Raw genomic sequence first — 16,602 nt, 5'->3', positions numbered from 1 at the left:
GGAGGTTGCTATTAATTAAAGATGTCCCATATATCAAGCATGCCATTGTTCAAAAAAAAAAAATCCCCGGCTGATTTGCATTGCAGATCGAACGCTTTGAGGAAGCTCAAAATGAAAAGAATTACTTGGGAAAAAACATTTAAACCAATGGAGGAAAGTGGCCTGGGTCTAAAGAGTAAAGAGGCTTGCATGAAGTCAGAAAGGCACTAATATGAAACCGACTTGAACATAGACAAATTTACTCCTTTTCTTTTCTAACAAGGACTAAGGATTCATTTTCCGGACTGAATCTTATCCATTGCATCCCGCTGAAACGAGGTAAGGTACATACGGTCAAGTATACAAGCTGAACCAAATGTGTATGCTTTCTCCTTGATTCCATTGTATTTCAGATATATTTTTTAAGAATAAATTATGTACACTTGAAGCAAGATATATAGGTATCATACAAGTAAAACTAAGAAGAAAACAAGATTCTCTAAGCAGAAATTAAAGATCTAGTACCAGACTGCCCAGATATGTTATAATGGCATATTATCCCCTTTGACAGCAGAAAACATATCCTTCATGTGGGCATATCAATGATCCACAAGCCAACACTATTCTTTGAATAATCCTCAAGAACCATGGCAAAATTTACCCCGCAAAGGTTTTCTGTCAAAAAAGACTTGCTTGAGCCAACCTTCTTTGCCCCCGAGCAACGAGCAACTCATAATCCTGCATGTATAGATGAGGACTAAGTAGAACATGCAAGAAAATTTGAAAACTAAAAATGGGTTTGTCTGTTTCCTTCTATATCTATTTATCCTTCTTATTATTTTAACATTTAGGAGGACTCTGAGGCATTACTGTGAAAATAATGTTTAAGCACGAGTTTTTAACATTTTAGGGGACTCAGTAGGAGCCAGAGAAGCCCTTGCCATGCTCTAATCCATCTGAGCACTGTGCTACAACAGCTTTTGCATCAGAAAACTCATTGATGAGTAATTTGACCTTATAACAAATATAATCTTCCCCTGTGCTATAATATGTGCAGCTTTATGGGATAATAGACACAACACAAAGGAAGAGACTCCTTTTTGAGTTACCAAGAAATTGAAATACAGACGCACACATATACATATACGAAGTAAAAAATGAAACTCTTCATGGAGTGAAATCCCTGATTTGAACTAGGTTAACATAAATGGAAAAAAGATGTTTCCAATTCATCAAAATCAGAAGCTTTTCCACATATATGTGATCCACTAGGGTTATGGAACAAGTGTACATGTTAATTATCCACCACTTAATTCTATAATCCATGGAGGGAAATACTTTTGGCAGAAGTTCTATCATAATTCACTAAAATCAACGTTTTTCCAAGAAAATTAACTATATCGTATTAGCTTTCGCCATATTTATAATCAAATTACCTGTACAATAGCTTGAGCACAAAGCTTTCCTGACAGAACAGCACCTTCCATTGAAGCCAAATACTTTTGCTTTGTGTAGTCACCAGCTAAGTAGAAGCCCTCAACAGGAGATCTTTGTAAGGGACGGCAGGGTTCACAATTTGGGACATTTTTGTAAACGGACCTGAGAAAATCCTCAGTTATATTACATTAGGGAAATGGAGTAACTTAAAGGTTGGAACTAATATTGCTACTTTGACTACAGAATTCAATTCTCCAGATCAGTAATATATGCAAGCTATAATCATATAAAGGGTACTAAATAAACGTCAATTATTTATTTTAGAGAATCCCCATTCTAGTAAGTGTGGCAACTCGGATCGAAAAATTGCATCGTGATTTCCTCTGGAGTGGTATGGGGATGAATTCAAATTTCACCTGGTCGAGGGGGATAAGGTATGCTCTCCAATTTCCTCTGGTGGGATAGAAATTAGAAACTTGAGAATCTTTAATAGGGCTTTACTTGAAAAATGGTTGTGGAGATACACTATGGAACCGGAAGCCCTTTGGAAGTCGGTGATAGACCTTAAATATGGAGGAGTGTGGGGGGGTTGGAGCACTAGAGAGGTGAGTGGGGCTTATGGAGGGTGGGGGTTTTACTCGTCACACTAGACTCATGTTGGGAGACGGCTCTAGAATTAAATTCTGGAGTGACCTCTGGTGTGGGGATAATGCCCTTAAGGATTCATTCCCTTCAATTTTCAGGATTGCTTGTGAAAAAGAAGCTTCAGTGGCGGATGTTTTGATACTACCTGGGGATCAAGTCCAATGGAACGTCAACTTTAGTAGGGCTGCCCAAGATTAGGAATTTGGTAGCTTTGAGGATTTTTCTTGTATTCTATACTCCATGAGACCGAACATTCAACGAGTTAACAGGTTGTGGTGGAAACCAACAGATAAAGGCATGTTCTCGATTTGTTCTTTTTATAAGTCTCTCACACAATCGCAACACAACCAATTTCCATGGAAGAAGATTTGGCGAAATAGAGCACCTCCTAAAGCGGCATTTTTTGCTTGGTCAGCTTCCTTGGGTAAGATTTTGACGATGGATAACTTAAGGAAACGGGGGGTGATCATAGTAGACTAGTGCTGCATGTGTAAGAAAAGTGGTGAAACTGTGGATCACCTTCTACTAGATTGTGAGGTCGCTAGAGAGCTATGGGATGATGTGTTCTGCAGGTTGGAGCCTTGGGTCATGCCAGCCACAGTGGTTGAGTTCTTGGCCAGCAGGACAAACCTAAGCGAAGCCCCCCAAATCACAGCAGTGTGGAAATTGGTGCCTATGGAAGGAGCGTAATGACCAGGCGTTTGAAGATAAAGAATGCTCTATAGAGGAACTTAGATCACTTTTTATTATAACTTTATTTTTATGGGCCATAGCTGTAGATTTTAATGGCCTGGGCATTCATGACTTTCTTGTTTCTTTTTCTTCTTCCTAGATAGGCGTTAACTCGTGTATACCCTCTTGTGTACTTGGGCTAAGCCTTCTGTTATTAATACAATCATTTACTCAAAAAAAAAAAAAAATAGAGAATCCAAAAGACTCCCAACTTTCTGATCATTTTGTCATACCTTGGTGTTTTAACAACATGGTACTTTACAATCTTTGCTTTGCTCTGATCTGTGGAAATTTCATCTGGAAAGAGTTTTGCGAGTTCCTTCATTGTAGCATCAATAATATCAGCATCACTGCGTGAAATCCATTCTTCTGCAGGCGCAAAAACTAATTCCAGCATGGATTCGTTTGGGTTGTAATATTCCTGCACAGCACAATCAATTAAAAAAGTGACAGAATTTCCATAACATAAAAGAAAGAAAGTCAAATGAATCACTAACCCAACTGCCCATATGTTCATACATTATAATTATTCCCAGATTATTAGTAAAAGAAAGTCAAATTAATCACTGAACCAACTGCCCTTGTGCCAATAAAACATAGAATTGTCTCATAGTGTATGCAAAATATTCTGTTATTTCCCCTTTTCCCAAAAATTAAAATGTCTGATTTCCTTTTCTTATTGTAAGAAGCAAGTATTCCGATTAACATCCCATAGATTGGAAAGGAGGCAAGTTCAACAGTAAGTTTTGAGTTGCATGAATACATTGGCATTTATGTCGGCTTAAGGACGTGACATAAAAATTCAAAAAAGCTAAAAAATTTAATACCATTTTTTACCTTACATGTTACTGACATGTCAGCATACACACTGAGAAGTTGGCTTCTGCATTAAAAAAAGTCAAGAAAATGCTTTAAATGAGAGGGAGAAGGAAAATTGATAAAACCATTAGCCTAAAGGAATTCTAAATGGAAGTGGGGAAAAAAACCCTCTCTCTCCCTTCTCAAGCAATCAAGGTAAAAGGGGAATAACCACACAACAAAACAATATAAGACAAGTTTTAATAGATTTAGGATCATAGTAAATAATCTCTCCATTCCTAGAATATTTTGTAGGCCAAGTATAACTGAACAATCATACCAAGATTTAAATTACTAAATCATATATGCCCACTGTAAATTTTGAATTTTAAATTGATATTCTAGGGTATACAGTCAAGATTATCACGAGACACCAAAGAATGGTTGTGCCACCAACTTCACACTTCTCTGAGGAAGAAAGAGCACTTTTCAGCAAGCAACCTTAGTGTATAGAATATTGATAACATTTTAAATTTCCTTCTTTTTTCCTATTTTTGATTGATAAATCAGATTTGCTGCCGGTGGGTCTTCAAACCTCCTCACCCATCACCTTTTCCTAATAGGGGGAGGAGGTGCAATTTAAGCTTGAGCTCATTGGCAATATTCTGCACCACAGGAATGATTCAGTAAAATTGGACAAAACAGCTCAGAAGACTAAGCTGCTCAGTACTAAGACTCAACGTCTGTAAGAGACACAAATTAAGCAAATAAAGGAATCGTATCTCTACAGAGTCTACCAGACACCACAATTGATGAGATAAGCATCAGCAGGACCTGCTAAATAGTAGGTGATCATAGGTGTTCTTCAGTTTCCTGTCAAACCTGCAAGCAGTGAGACCATTTAGCCAACGTTATAATTGATTAGTGACTGTAAAACAAAAATGGATATTAATTCTCTCCAACCAAAAGCAACTGATGCTTAGCATGACCAGGAATAAAAAGTTCGTTATCTTATTAGTAGAAATTTCATTAATCACAGTAAACGTGAGAAATACAATACAATTTAAGAATTCCAATTAAGCAGAAAATTCCCATGTTGCATGAGCAAATCACCTTTCTAAAATTCACAATCATTGAGCATATTATCTCCCGAAAGGATATCATTCACAAAGCAGTGAGGATATTAACAAAATAGAATCTTTCACTAACCATATGTGCACATTAATAACTGGAACTCCAACTAATTTCTCCAATCTCTGGAAATATGGAATCTCTTTCCAGTTTTCAGGTAAAAGAAGCTTCAGGATGTCAACTGATTGGAACAAAGTGAATAACAAGATCAGGAAGCTGAGATTACAATTAATAAAAAATATAAAACTGCATAAAAGTTTAGTGGTATACCTGGAGTAGCAAATACATATGCATCCCCTTCAATCACGTTCCCATTATTCAGTAAAAACCTTTTCACTGTTCCATCACTATTTAGCTCAATATTCTGAATTCGCGAGTTTAGTCTTACTTCACCACCCAGTGACTGAATATGATCAACAATTGGCTGACATAGTCTCTCTGGGGGGTTACCATCCAAGAAAGCCATCTTGGAACCATGCTTTTCCTAGAGATGAGTTTTCATAATTCATAGACAGCTAGTGTCATGTTGTAAGAAATCATTGTTCTTTTTATTTTAAAATATAGAGCGTACACGTATTGACAGCATTATATAAATCAATAACACATCCAAAAGTATCCACAGTTATACTACCCAAAAGATGATGCTGTTAATAGATGGAGAAAGCATTTTGATATAAGACAAGCTGCCCCCTAAATTTAAGCAATGGCCAGGTTTTTTTTCTTTCTTTTTTTTTTTTTTTTTTTTTTTTTTTTCTTTTTGATTTTTCCTGTTTATCTCCTTTCCTTTGCTCCCCTGGTTTCTCACTTGCTTTTCGCAGATGAACGGTCTTCTAGTAACTTTCGGATTAGGATTTGTAGCCTCTACAAAGGCTTTTAGTGAACATTTCAACATTAGGCGATCATTAAGTTTATTGTTGAGTTGCTTATTAAAGAAGAAATCTCTTTTAGGAGAGAATACACTTTGAACCCTCCGACAACAAGATGTCTTCCACTTTGCACCTCAAACTACCAAAATAGACACATTACAACCTCAAACTACCAAAAAAGTTCAATCTGCACCCTCTGTCAAGATCTGGCCAGCAAGATTGTATGGATGAAATGCCAGACTTGGATGAGAGAGCTATTTCCAATGTTTGGTAGTTGAAAGGGTGCAGTGTGTCACTTTTGGTAGTTTAGAGTGCAAAGTTTAAAACGCCTGATAGTTATAGGGTCCAGAATGTATTTTTCCTATTCTTTCTCTTTTTTTAGTCAAGGGTTTCAAGAAAGATGAAGGTGTCCTCTTCTCCAACCTCCACTACATTACATTTTCAAACAAAGTCTAAGATTTAAGTCTCAAAGCAGTCAATGAATGTTCACCCGAAAAACCCTCAAACTGATCTTCCCAAGTCGAAATTGAAAAGATTGATGATAATGAAACAGAAAATTGAAGTTCTAATAAAGAAAAGATAAAAGGTTCATTTGAAAGAACTAACAAATACATACATACATACATACATACACACACAAGCACACATGAATACATGTCTCTACCCAGACACATTGACGTAAAAGTTGGATATGGCAAAGGATGTGTGTGTGTCTGTGCGTGGAGGCAAGAATGTGTCTGCATACTTATCATCTCCTAGCCAGAAAAGAAACCAAATAGAAATATCTCTCATGTTGCAAAATGTTTGCTGAAAAAACAGTTCACTAAAAAAGGATGAAGAAAAAAACATTTCAGGTCTCTGAAAATTTCAGCAAATTTATCCTATTATCAGAGCAATTTCCACCATGGTCAACAAACAACTATGATTTATAATTGGAATTTGAAGTGTTCAAACTTAAATCTGTAGATTCCGTAGGTAATATTACAATCACTGTTAGAGTACAAGAAAACAGAGAAACTAGATTCAAACTGCATATCTTCGACAGTCGGAAAAAAACGACTGACAATCCAGCGTAAATGCAGGTCTAAATTAGGAAGATGAGATTTTGGAATTTCAACGAGTTCAAGCTACTTCATGAGCAATTTTGGTCATGTTCGAATCATTTTTATGACTGTAAATTGATGTGTCAAAACTTAAAATATAGATGGACTTTATCTTTTGATAGGCAAACTTAAAATATAGATTGATTTTATTCTTTAGGCGGGCAAACACCATTATTCCTCATGATACAAGATGACAAAGAAAGCTGATAAAACTTCCATCAACATTTTATATGTTAAAGCAAAATGAGATCATGAAGCAGTAATATATTTCATGACAAGCTTATGTCTCACAAAAAACTACAATATTAAGGTTAAAAGATTGGGGAAAGAAAAACACAAATACCTGAAGAAACCGGTTCAAAGCAATCAATATACATTGCATTGAAAGTTCCTTAGGGTTAATGAAGTTTAGTGCCTTTGACATTGCTATAAACACCTCATCAGTTACACGATCAGGAATTCCCTGATATTAGGAAAATCCATTAGATTTTGCCAAGTATCTACTGATCTCATAGTTATTCTACAAAATTCAGTAAAATTAAACAACGAGGAAGAAAATAATTTTGCTTGAATCTAATCACTATTTATTAAATCCATAAAATGGCAGCCATGGCATTCCTCAGAATTAAAAAATCCATAAGTCCGTCTTTAGTAGTGTAAATTACTAAATTCCATAAATTTCCCTTTTGTTTATTGTGGATGTTTTGGATTTTTCTTGTTACCCATTCCATGGACCAAATATTCAGGATTTTTTTGGTCTTGAAATTTCTAGAAGCTCAGGGAACCTTTACATACACTGACCTTCACGACTCGTGCCACATCTGGGCTTATACTCAAAAAAGACCGGTCAATGTCTCGATAGCCCCTTGAAATAATTAAGAACTGCCAAGACTTCTCCCTCCCAAGTAATGTGGACTTTCATTCATCATCCCTTTGAATCCGAAGTTCAAAAGGGATAGTCAAGATTAAATTGGAACTTGTTGAAATAATTAGAAACTGCAAAAACTTTTCTCTCCCAAGCAATGTGAGATCTTATTTACCACTGCTTCATACTAAATTTGAGGTATTACAATCTCCCTCCTTCAAATACCCAGTGCCTTTGTCAAGTCATTCCATTGAGAATGGCATGACTCACGTCTCACACCTTTGCAACATACATTTGGATTATTACAAATGGTATCCAAGCCAATCTCAACCAAAGGTGTGAGACTTGGTTGTGGGTGTTTTAGAAACTATAAACCTGGAAGCTGTAAACAGTATAATTTCAAATTTGTTGTTTTAGTCAAACTCTTGAAAGTATGTAACTAGTTCACAATTTTTCATTTTTGCTTTCAAAATCAGTTCATTCATGTTTTCATAGACTAAAATACTACAACAAATGATTTGGAAAAGCTATATGTGAATTAAAACTGGATCAAAGTTGAACTCATCTAATTTTAGGCTTGGATTAGAATCAGACTGAACTAGTCATGGTCTTCCAAACACCACAAGTTCTATCATATTCAAGACATCTACCTGAAACCAGCCTAGCTCATGTATAAACTCGTAAGCATGAAAAGAACCTCATGAAGGTTCCCATCAGTTCAAATGGTAAACTCCTTGGCATTGTCACACTGCCAGAGATTGAATCTTACCTTGAATTGGATTGACCGATTTATAAGGGGAGTGCCACCCCTTTGCAACATACATTTGGATTATTACAAATAGTATCCAAGCCAATCTCAACCAAAGGTGTGAGACTTGGTTGTGGGTGTTTTAGAAACTATAAACCTGGAAGCTGTAAACAGTATAATTTCAAATTTGTTGTTTTAGTCAAACTCTTGAAAGTATATAACTAGTTCACAATTTTTCATTTTTGCTTTCAAAATCAGTTCATTCATGTTTTCATAGACTAAAATACTACAACAAATGATTTGGAAAAGCTATATGTGAATTAAAACTAGATCAAAGTTGAACTCATCTAATTTTAGGCTTGGATAAGAATCAGACTGAGCTAGTTGTGGTTTTCCAAACACCACAACTTCTATCATATTCAAGACATCTACATGAAACCAGCCTAGCTCATGTATAAACTTGTAAGCACGAAAAGAACCTCATGAAGGTTCCCATCAGTTCAAATGGTAAACTCCTTTGGCATTGTCACACAGCCTGAGATTGAATCTTACCTTGAATTGGATCGACCGATTTATAAGGGGAGTGCCACCCCCATTGCACAGCATCACCACCAAAGAGATGAAGGGGAAAAAAGGGGGGAAGGAGGTTGGAGAAAGCACCATACCTGCTTTCTCATCCACTGTTCAACAGTTAAACCATCTTGAGCTTCAACATAGGACTGTCCACCAAGCATCGCAGGTAAAAGTCCAATGGCAAACGTGACTTTCTCTGGCCAACTCAACATTTCATTGTTCCTCAAAATAGCAAATATTCCTGACAATTACGTTCATAATAAATATACAACTTATGGTTGACAGTGACATGAGACACTTGTAGATAATAAGTTCACAATTAATTTATTTATTTGAGTAAGATAAAATATTAATAATTAAAAAAAAGAAGCATAGACATTATCAAGGTACATGAGCATACTTCGAATACCCCTAATGAGAGAGGTAAAAGAAGTCAAAAAAACTCTGAAGTACTAAAATTATGAAGACAAAGGTGGGCTACCATCCAGTGGCCAAGGGAAGTAAAAAATAAAGCCTTGCGTTCTTCCACTGTCATCAAGTTATCTTTCAAATTTTGATCATTTCCTCCCTTCCATAAACACCACATCAAGCAAATTGGAGACATTTTCCATAAGGTTTCCTTGTGAGGATTCTCAAACCACCCCTTCCAGCACCACTAACAGATCCACCACCCATATGGGCATTATGCATATTGGCCCATAAGTTAAGCACCGCTTGCCACAAGGAGGTGGCTACCTCGTAGTGAAGTAAGAGGTGATCCACCGATGCCCCATTGTGCTTGCACATACAGAACCACTCAAGGACCATAACATGTCTCTTCCTCAAATTTTCCCAAGGATTTTCCCCAATCAAGTCATCCGTGCAAAGAGAGCTCTTGATAGAGCCTTACTCCTCCAAATGGTCTTCCACAGAAATGAGATTTTATCATACAGAACTAACAACATATAGAATGACTTAACAACAAACACCCCTCACTAGGACATGCTCCAACATAGCTTATCTGCACCATCCCATCTCTTTTTAAACCCATACAACTAAACATAAAAGGAGGTAAAGTGATCCACCTCCCTATCTTGTGCCACAAGTGTAAACTCCACTTCCCATAGAGGAGAGCCACTTAAGATCTGTACATTGTCTTCCACAGATGCTTCCTTCGCATGGCAAGGTTGAAAAGGTCAGGAAAAGCTTTTTTGAGGGGCTGATGATCTCTGCACCGAAATTTATCCTGGAACTATCACCCACCTCAAATCTAATGTATGAAGATAACTCCCCCATACCCATCAATTGTTCTTCCATAACCCAACCCAATAACCTCATTAGAACAATATCTACCGCATACAGTCATACTTTATATCTATCACCATTCTCTAAAGGCTCTCTCTCGCAATAGCATACCACCAAAGCTACTTTCCCAAAAGAGCTCTACTAAAAGTAATCAATCTTCTGATGCCTAGACTGTCAAAGTTGGCCTGAATGCCATTTCCATAGGGTTTGTACATTATTATATAGAGAAGAGTTTACACACTAGTGATACGATTTCCTGGCCAGATTTCCTGCCATATTTCCTGGCTTATTTCCTGGTTTCATGTCTACACGATAGTGCCAGAATTCCTGACTTTATGTCTACTGATTTCCTGGGTTATGTCTATTTACAATAGTTAGTGGGTATCATTATTAAATTTAAATCCTATCTTAGTGACATCCCCCCTTAAATTGATGCTGGAAAATCAAGAAGCATCAATTTGTCAATCAAGAAATGATGTCGATGCCGAGGAAAAGCTTTAGTGAAGATGTCAGTTGTTTGAAGTGTGGTTGAAATGTGAGGAAGAGTAATCACATGCTTGTCAAAAGCTTCACGGATGGAATGACAATCAACTTCGATGTGTTTCGTGTGTTCATGGAAAACAGGATTAGCAGCAATCTGGATAGCACTGGTATTATTAGCATGGAGAGGAGTGGAATGAAGCTGAGGAAAGCCAAGTTCTCCCAATAACCCACGAAGCCATGTGATCTTAGAGCAAGCGGAAGACATAGCACGATACTCAGACTCAATGGAGGACTTGGAAACTCTATCTTGCTTCCTACTCTTCCAAGAAATGAGTGCATCGCCTAAGAACATGCACCACCCAGTAAGGAACGACGAGTATCCGCACATCCAGCCCAATCAGCATCACTATATCCTGCCAACTGTAACGAAGATTCTTTAGAAAAAAACAACTCGCGTGTAAAGGTGTCCTTCAAATAGCGGATAATACGTCAGACAACAGCTAAATGAAGATGACGGGGGGTCTGCATAAATTGACTGACCTGCTGCACATCAAAAGAAATATCAGAACGAGTAATTGTCAAGTAGTTCAAACTCTCAATGAGCTACTGATACAAGGATGGATCTGAGAGAAGCTCACCTTCCTCCTGATGAAGCTTGAGATTTACTTCCAAGAGAGTAAGAACAGAGTTACCCAATTGGAGACCAACCAATAAAATTACCTCTTGCGTGTATTTGTGCTGGTGTAACAATGTAATAGTCGGAGTAATATGCACCTCAAGGCCAAGAAAGTATTGTAGGGGACCAAGGTCTTTCATGTGAAAAGAGGCCTAGAGATGCTGCTATACTTTTTGAATTAATTCAGTATCAGAGCCAATGATTACAATGTCATCAACATATACCAAAAGCAATACAATTCCTGTAGAAGTCTTGCGAAGAAAAATAGAGGAATCAAACTGACTCTGAGTAAAATGAAAAGCAAGCAGGGTAGAGCGAAATTTATCAAACCATGCACGCGGAGCCTATTTCAATCCATACAAGGATCGACATAGCCGACAAACTTCTGAGGAAGGTTTAGCAAACATGCCGGGAGGTGTAGATTTCTTCCTTCAGATCCTCATGTAGAAAAGCATTATTCACATCCATTTGCCAGAGAGACCACACTTGCGATGCAGCAATTGCCAAGATAATCCTTACAATAGTCATTTTGGCAATAGGGGCAAATGTCTCTTCATAATCAATACCATACTCATGCCAGTTCCCAAGAGCTACGAGACGGGCCTTATATCTATCCAGTGAGCCATCAGAACGAAACTTGATTGAGTACACCTATTTACAACCAATAGGTTTGGCGCCAGAGAGACAAGTCACAAGATCCCAAGTGTGATTGTCTTGAAGAGTTTGGATTTATTCTTGCATGGCCTGCTGCCAACATACTTGGGTGGCTGCCTGGGTATAAGAGTGAGGAACAGAAACAGTATCGAGAGTGGTAGTAAGTGAGGTATGAGGAAAACCATACCTATTCGGTGGATGTGTAACTCGCGCGGAACATCGAGGTACGGGAACCACAAAATCAGATGACAGATCAGTGTCTGGAAGGGGTGTTGAGGAAGGGAGACGACATCGATGATACACTATACCTGGTTTAAATCGCTCAATAGAAGAAGACACATCATCAAAAGCGGGTAGAAGAGTAATAGGAGGATAAAAAACAACCTGAGACTGAAAGAAAATCAATATTTCTGGAGATCCGGAATTTGTTTGCATGAGCATCATAACAAACAAATCATTTTTGAGTAGGACTATATCTCATAAAGGCACATGTGACAGATTGGGCAGTAAGCTTGTGACGCTCAACAGGTGGCAGACGAACAAAACAAACAAACCCAAAATTATGAAAGGATTGATATTCAAGAGATATTCCAAATAATCGAAAATAGGGAGAATCATAATCTAGAGTGGCGGTAGGCAAACGATTGATCAAATAGACAACAATAGATAAAACTTCTACCCAGAACTTAGAAGGTACAGAGGAATCAATCAACAAAGTACGGACGACATTTAAGAGATGACGATTCTTATGCTCAGCGACTCCATTTTGTTAAGAGGTATAAGGACAAGAACGCTGAGAAATAATCCCCTTTTTGCTTAAGAAAAGTCTGAAAAGACTTAGACATGTACTCCCCCCTGAGTCCCCCCTGAGTCGGAGCGTAAGATTCTGATACAAGTACTGAATTGTGTCTCGACAAATGCAACATATGTTTGAAAGACAAAAAAACACGTCAGCTTTAGAACGAAGAAAATATATCCATGTGAATCGACTATAATCTTGTGGACCAATCACCACCAGACACTACCAACAGCCTCAGAAGTGCGCAGCCACCACAACAAACCCCCGAGTTTCTCTCATTGCCGACTCTGAGAACACGCAACCACCAGGTAACACCGACAGCCACCCAAAAAAAAAACTCAAACCCACTAAGAGCAAGAAAGAACTTGCTGAAGAAAAAAATTATCCTTCAAAGATTAGCGACGAAAAAATCGCACCCTGTGATTAAGACCAATTACACGGAAATCAGAGGGGCTCTGATACCATGTCAAAGTTGGTCTGAATGTCATTTCCATAGGTTTTGTACATTATTATATAGAGAAGAGTTTACACACTAGTGATACGATTTCCTGGCCAGATTTCCTGCCATATTTCCTGGTTTCATGTCTACAAGATAGTGCCAGAATTCCTGGCTTTATGTCTACTGATTTCCAGGGTTATGTCTATTTACAATAGTTAGTGGGTGTCATTATTAAATTTAAATCCTATCTTAGTGACATAGACCACATCAGGGAACACACCTTTGGCCACTACACTAAATGAATTTTTAGCTAATCCCCCTTATCACCCCAAGGAGTGAGAATAGAGACATAAACTTTAGCCACTACACTAAATTTTAGCTCATCCCTCTATGTTTTCTTAATGTAGTTAGTTACAACCCCGGGGAGTGGGAAAAGAGACAAAGGAAATTGGAAAATTTGAGAGAGCCTCTTGATCAAGGTTACTCAAGCATGAGTCAACCATCATATAAATCAAGCAACATGTTTTTCATAGGACCAAATGTTGATAGTTTTATAATTTTATTGACAAATATTGACCCTAACTCTAATAATGAGGGATATAAAATGCTTACCATTTAATGGTGCAGGAAGAACCTCAGGAAAATCAAATCGGCTGAATTCTCCAGGCTTTTTTGGCATTGCAAATATCATAGAGTGCTCCTTCCACTGCAACCGATCATTAATACCAAGTTCTCCAAATATGTTCTGCACATTTGGGTAAGCCCCAACTTTCCAGAAAGAACCAAAAAATTAAAAAGACAAATAATAGAAATTTTCAAATATAGAAATAATTCAGCTTTCTAAATATATGTAAGGTAGATTATAAAATAGTAGAATCTGAATGAAATTTTTCGTGCAATTAAAAATTACCGCAAAGGCTACATATAATTTTTTTTTTATAGCCTATTGCTACATATAAAACATCCCAAACAACAAACTCATGATATTACAATAAGAACCATAAGTCAAAATGAATTTACTCTAGTGCAAGCATTCAAACTAGGCAGTTTTCTTACTAACCAAAAAGTACTAAATAAAAATGGACTGTCTTGAATTGCAAACTAAAAAGTATTAGAACTTACAGAATATATGTAATCCTGTCTCATACCAGTCTCCATCGTCATCTTTCCATGCAGCCACCTAGTAAAGGCAGGTAAACTTTAATAAAGCAAAACAGAATCCAATCACATATGTGAAACAATCAAGTAGGAGCTCTTCATGGTTGTATATTAAATTAAATTCTGGTTATTAATACCTAAGCATGGATTCAATAATCTACTTCCTTTACAGATTTTTTTTTTTTTTTATAAGTACGAACATATCAAGAATGGCATCACCCAGGTTCGAACAACTTCTTACAATTCAATTGCTATAAATTCTCCAAAGAGGAAGAGAAGAGAGAGGTTACATTATATTGCTTTTACTCAAAGAAAAGCCCATAAAGAATTGAACAAAAAAAGGTCCCCATTTCCTCAAAATTTCCCAAACAAAGACGATTTTCACACTGCAAAGCCCTCTCTAAATAGACATGGAAGACCTATGTTTTAGCAACTTGTTAGTCCACATCACCGCTGTATACATAAGATTCAATCTAATTTCATGATATTGAAAAACCCATCATGTGGCCAATGATCCAACACCAAATAGGTAGTGATCTTCTCCACCAAAAAAGAACAAGGACCCAAAGTTGCAGAGTTTTGATATGGTGATCCAAGAACAGATTAAGGAATATTTACACATTGTATACATAATTTCTCAGCAATCTAGGTGATACTTAAGAATTACAAACAGCCCAGGCTCCAGTTTGGTATCAACTGTTTGTTATCAGTAAGCAGTTTGGTATCAACTTATTGAAAAGTGGAAAAAGAATAGAGCAGCATGAGAACCTTTCCTCCAAGAACATCTCTTGCTTCCAATAATACAGGTTTATGACCAGCATCTGCCAAATACTTTGCGGTTGACAAACCAGCCAAACCTGCAGTAATTTGTAAGATTATAAGTCTACATGCAACCAATAAGGTGGAAAAAAAACTAAAAAAATAGAGAAAAACACCATAGGAATACTTGAAAACGCCTAGACCAAGGGAAGTGAGAATTATGAAAGCTCAGCTAGAAAAAGCACGTAGTAATTCCACTGAAGAGATACAGGTTTGATATTCTAATGTGTCGAGAGAGAATAAATCAAGACAAAGACTAAACAAAGTTTCCACACCTGCACCAGCAATTACCACTGTTAAAGGTTTAGTTGGGCGGGGAGAAGTACGAAAGGAGGAAGAGAGGTATGCGGCTTCTAAGAAATTAACAGTATTATCAAGTTCTGGTCTTGGGAAGTCCATGCATACTACCTGCGTTATAAACAAAAATCTTATTTTCAGCAGGCAACTTTATGAGAATTGTTTTGAAAACAAAATTTCCCCTCCAGAAAACAAACCTGCAAAGGGTAGACACCCTTCCTTGGCCTTAATCCCACAGCATGTGGATAATTAATTTTCAAACTATGACCCATGGATTCACTACCTCCAAATGCTAATGCATTGGTTTTCTCTGAAACTTTAAGAAACCCACATCTTGGGGCAGTTTTCAAACTGTGATTTTCTATAACAGTATTCTGCCAGCTCAAGTTCGCGGCCGAAACACACCCGCAAAGGGCCATTTCACCAAGTCGGAACTGAAAATTAGTTTGTTAGCACCGAATTCGACAGAAACAGTTTCCAACTTCAACAATTAAGGCCCTGCAAAAGAACCGTAAAATGGAATTGAAAATGAGAATTAAGCCCCATCGCGGAAACCAAGATACCGGGAAACAAATGAAATTTATCCCTCATCATAAGGAGCCGAACGAAACAACATTACCAGCATCGCATATTGAATAAAAATAAAAATAAAAAAAGTAATTTGCAAAATTAAATGTAATTCGCAAGTTCTACTCTTTGTGTTCGGACAGAGTTTTGAAAACTATTTTTTTTTTGTTATCAGAATCCCAAGATTGAATACAATTTAACAAGAACAGAAAGAGCAGGACATGACAACCCCATCGTACACACTTCGCAACCGAACGAAGAATAGTAAGCAAGACTATAGAGGTTTTCATGTACCTTCAACAGAATGGATGATTCTAGTTCAGTTCAAGGGGAGAGAGAGAGAGGGGCAGAAGTTAGTGGAGGTTGTAGTGATAACTGGTGGTGTTTACGTGCGTGCGTGCGTGGAGTGTTAATACACAAATGGTCCGGTCCGGACCGGACCGGTGGAGTTGGTGGAAAATTACTCGACATCCTTGTTGGTTAGGCCATATCCATGAGTGGTATCGGGTTTGGGCACCGTTAGGAATATTCCCCCATGGCATATAAGAC

At 37.4% G+C, this 16,602-nt stretch overlaps 1 protein-coding gene across 1 annotated transcript; it reads right to left on the bottom strand.

Annotated features, from left to right (window-relative positions):
• Positions 1-281: 281 nt before the first annotated feature.
• On the bottom strand, positions 282-16,433 carry LOC108996675 (15-cis-phytoene desaturase, chloroplastic/chromoplastic). The gene is made up of 15 exons (XM_018972693.2): positions 16,348-16,433; positions 15,684-15,984; positions 15,465-15,597; positions 15,139-15,227; positions 14,335-14,392; positions 13,825-13,980; positions 8,970-9,118; positions 7,035-7,154; positions 4,993-5,206; positions 4,801-4,903; positions 4,426-4,473; positions 3,631-3,676; positions 3,027-3,214; positions 1,416-1,578; positions 282-717 (listed from the first exon to the last, which is right to left on the bottom strand). Exons 2-15 carry the CDS (start codon positions 15,903-15,905, stop codon positions 658-660), a joined length of 1,749 nt encoding a protein of 582 aa, XP_018828238.2. The 5' UTR covers positions 15,906-15,984; positions 16,348-16,433; the 3' UTR covers positions 282-657.
• Between the last annotated feature and the right edge of the window lie 169 nt (positions 16,434-16,602).

The sequence above is a fragment of the Juglans regia genome, chromosome 7 (assembly GCF_001411555.2).
Source record: "Juglans regia cultivar Chandler chromosome 7, Walnut 2.0, whole genome shotgun sequence".
In the NCBI taxonomy this organism is placed as follows: domain Eukaryota; kingdom Viridiplantae; phylum Streptophyta; class Magnoliopsida; order Fagales; family Juglandaceae; genus Juglans; species Juglans regia.
The sequence above is the reverse complement of the archived record's forward strand: the minus strand, read 5'-3'. Positions and strand labels throughout refer to the sequence as shown.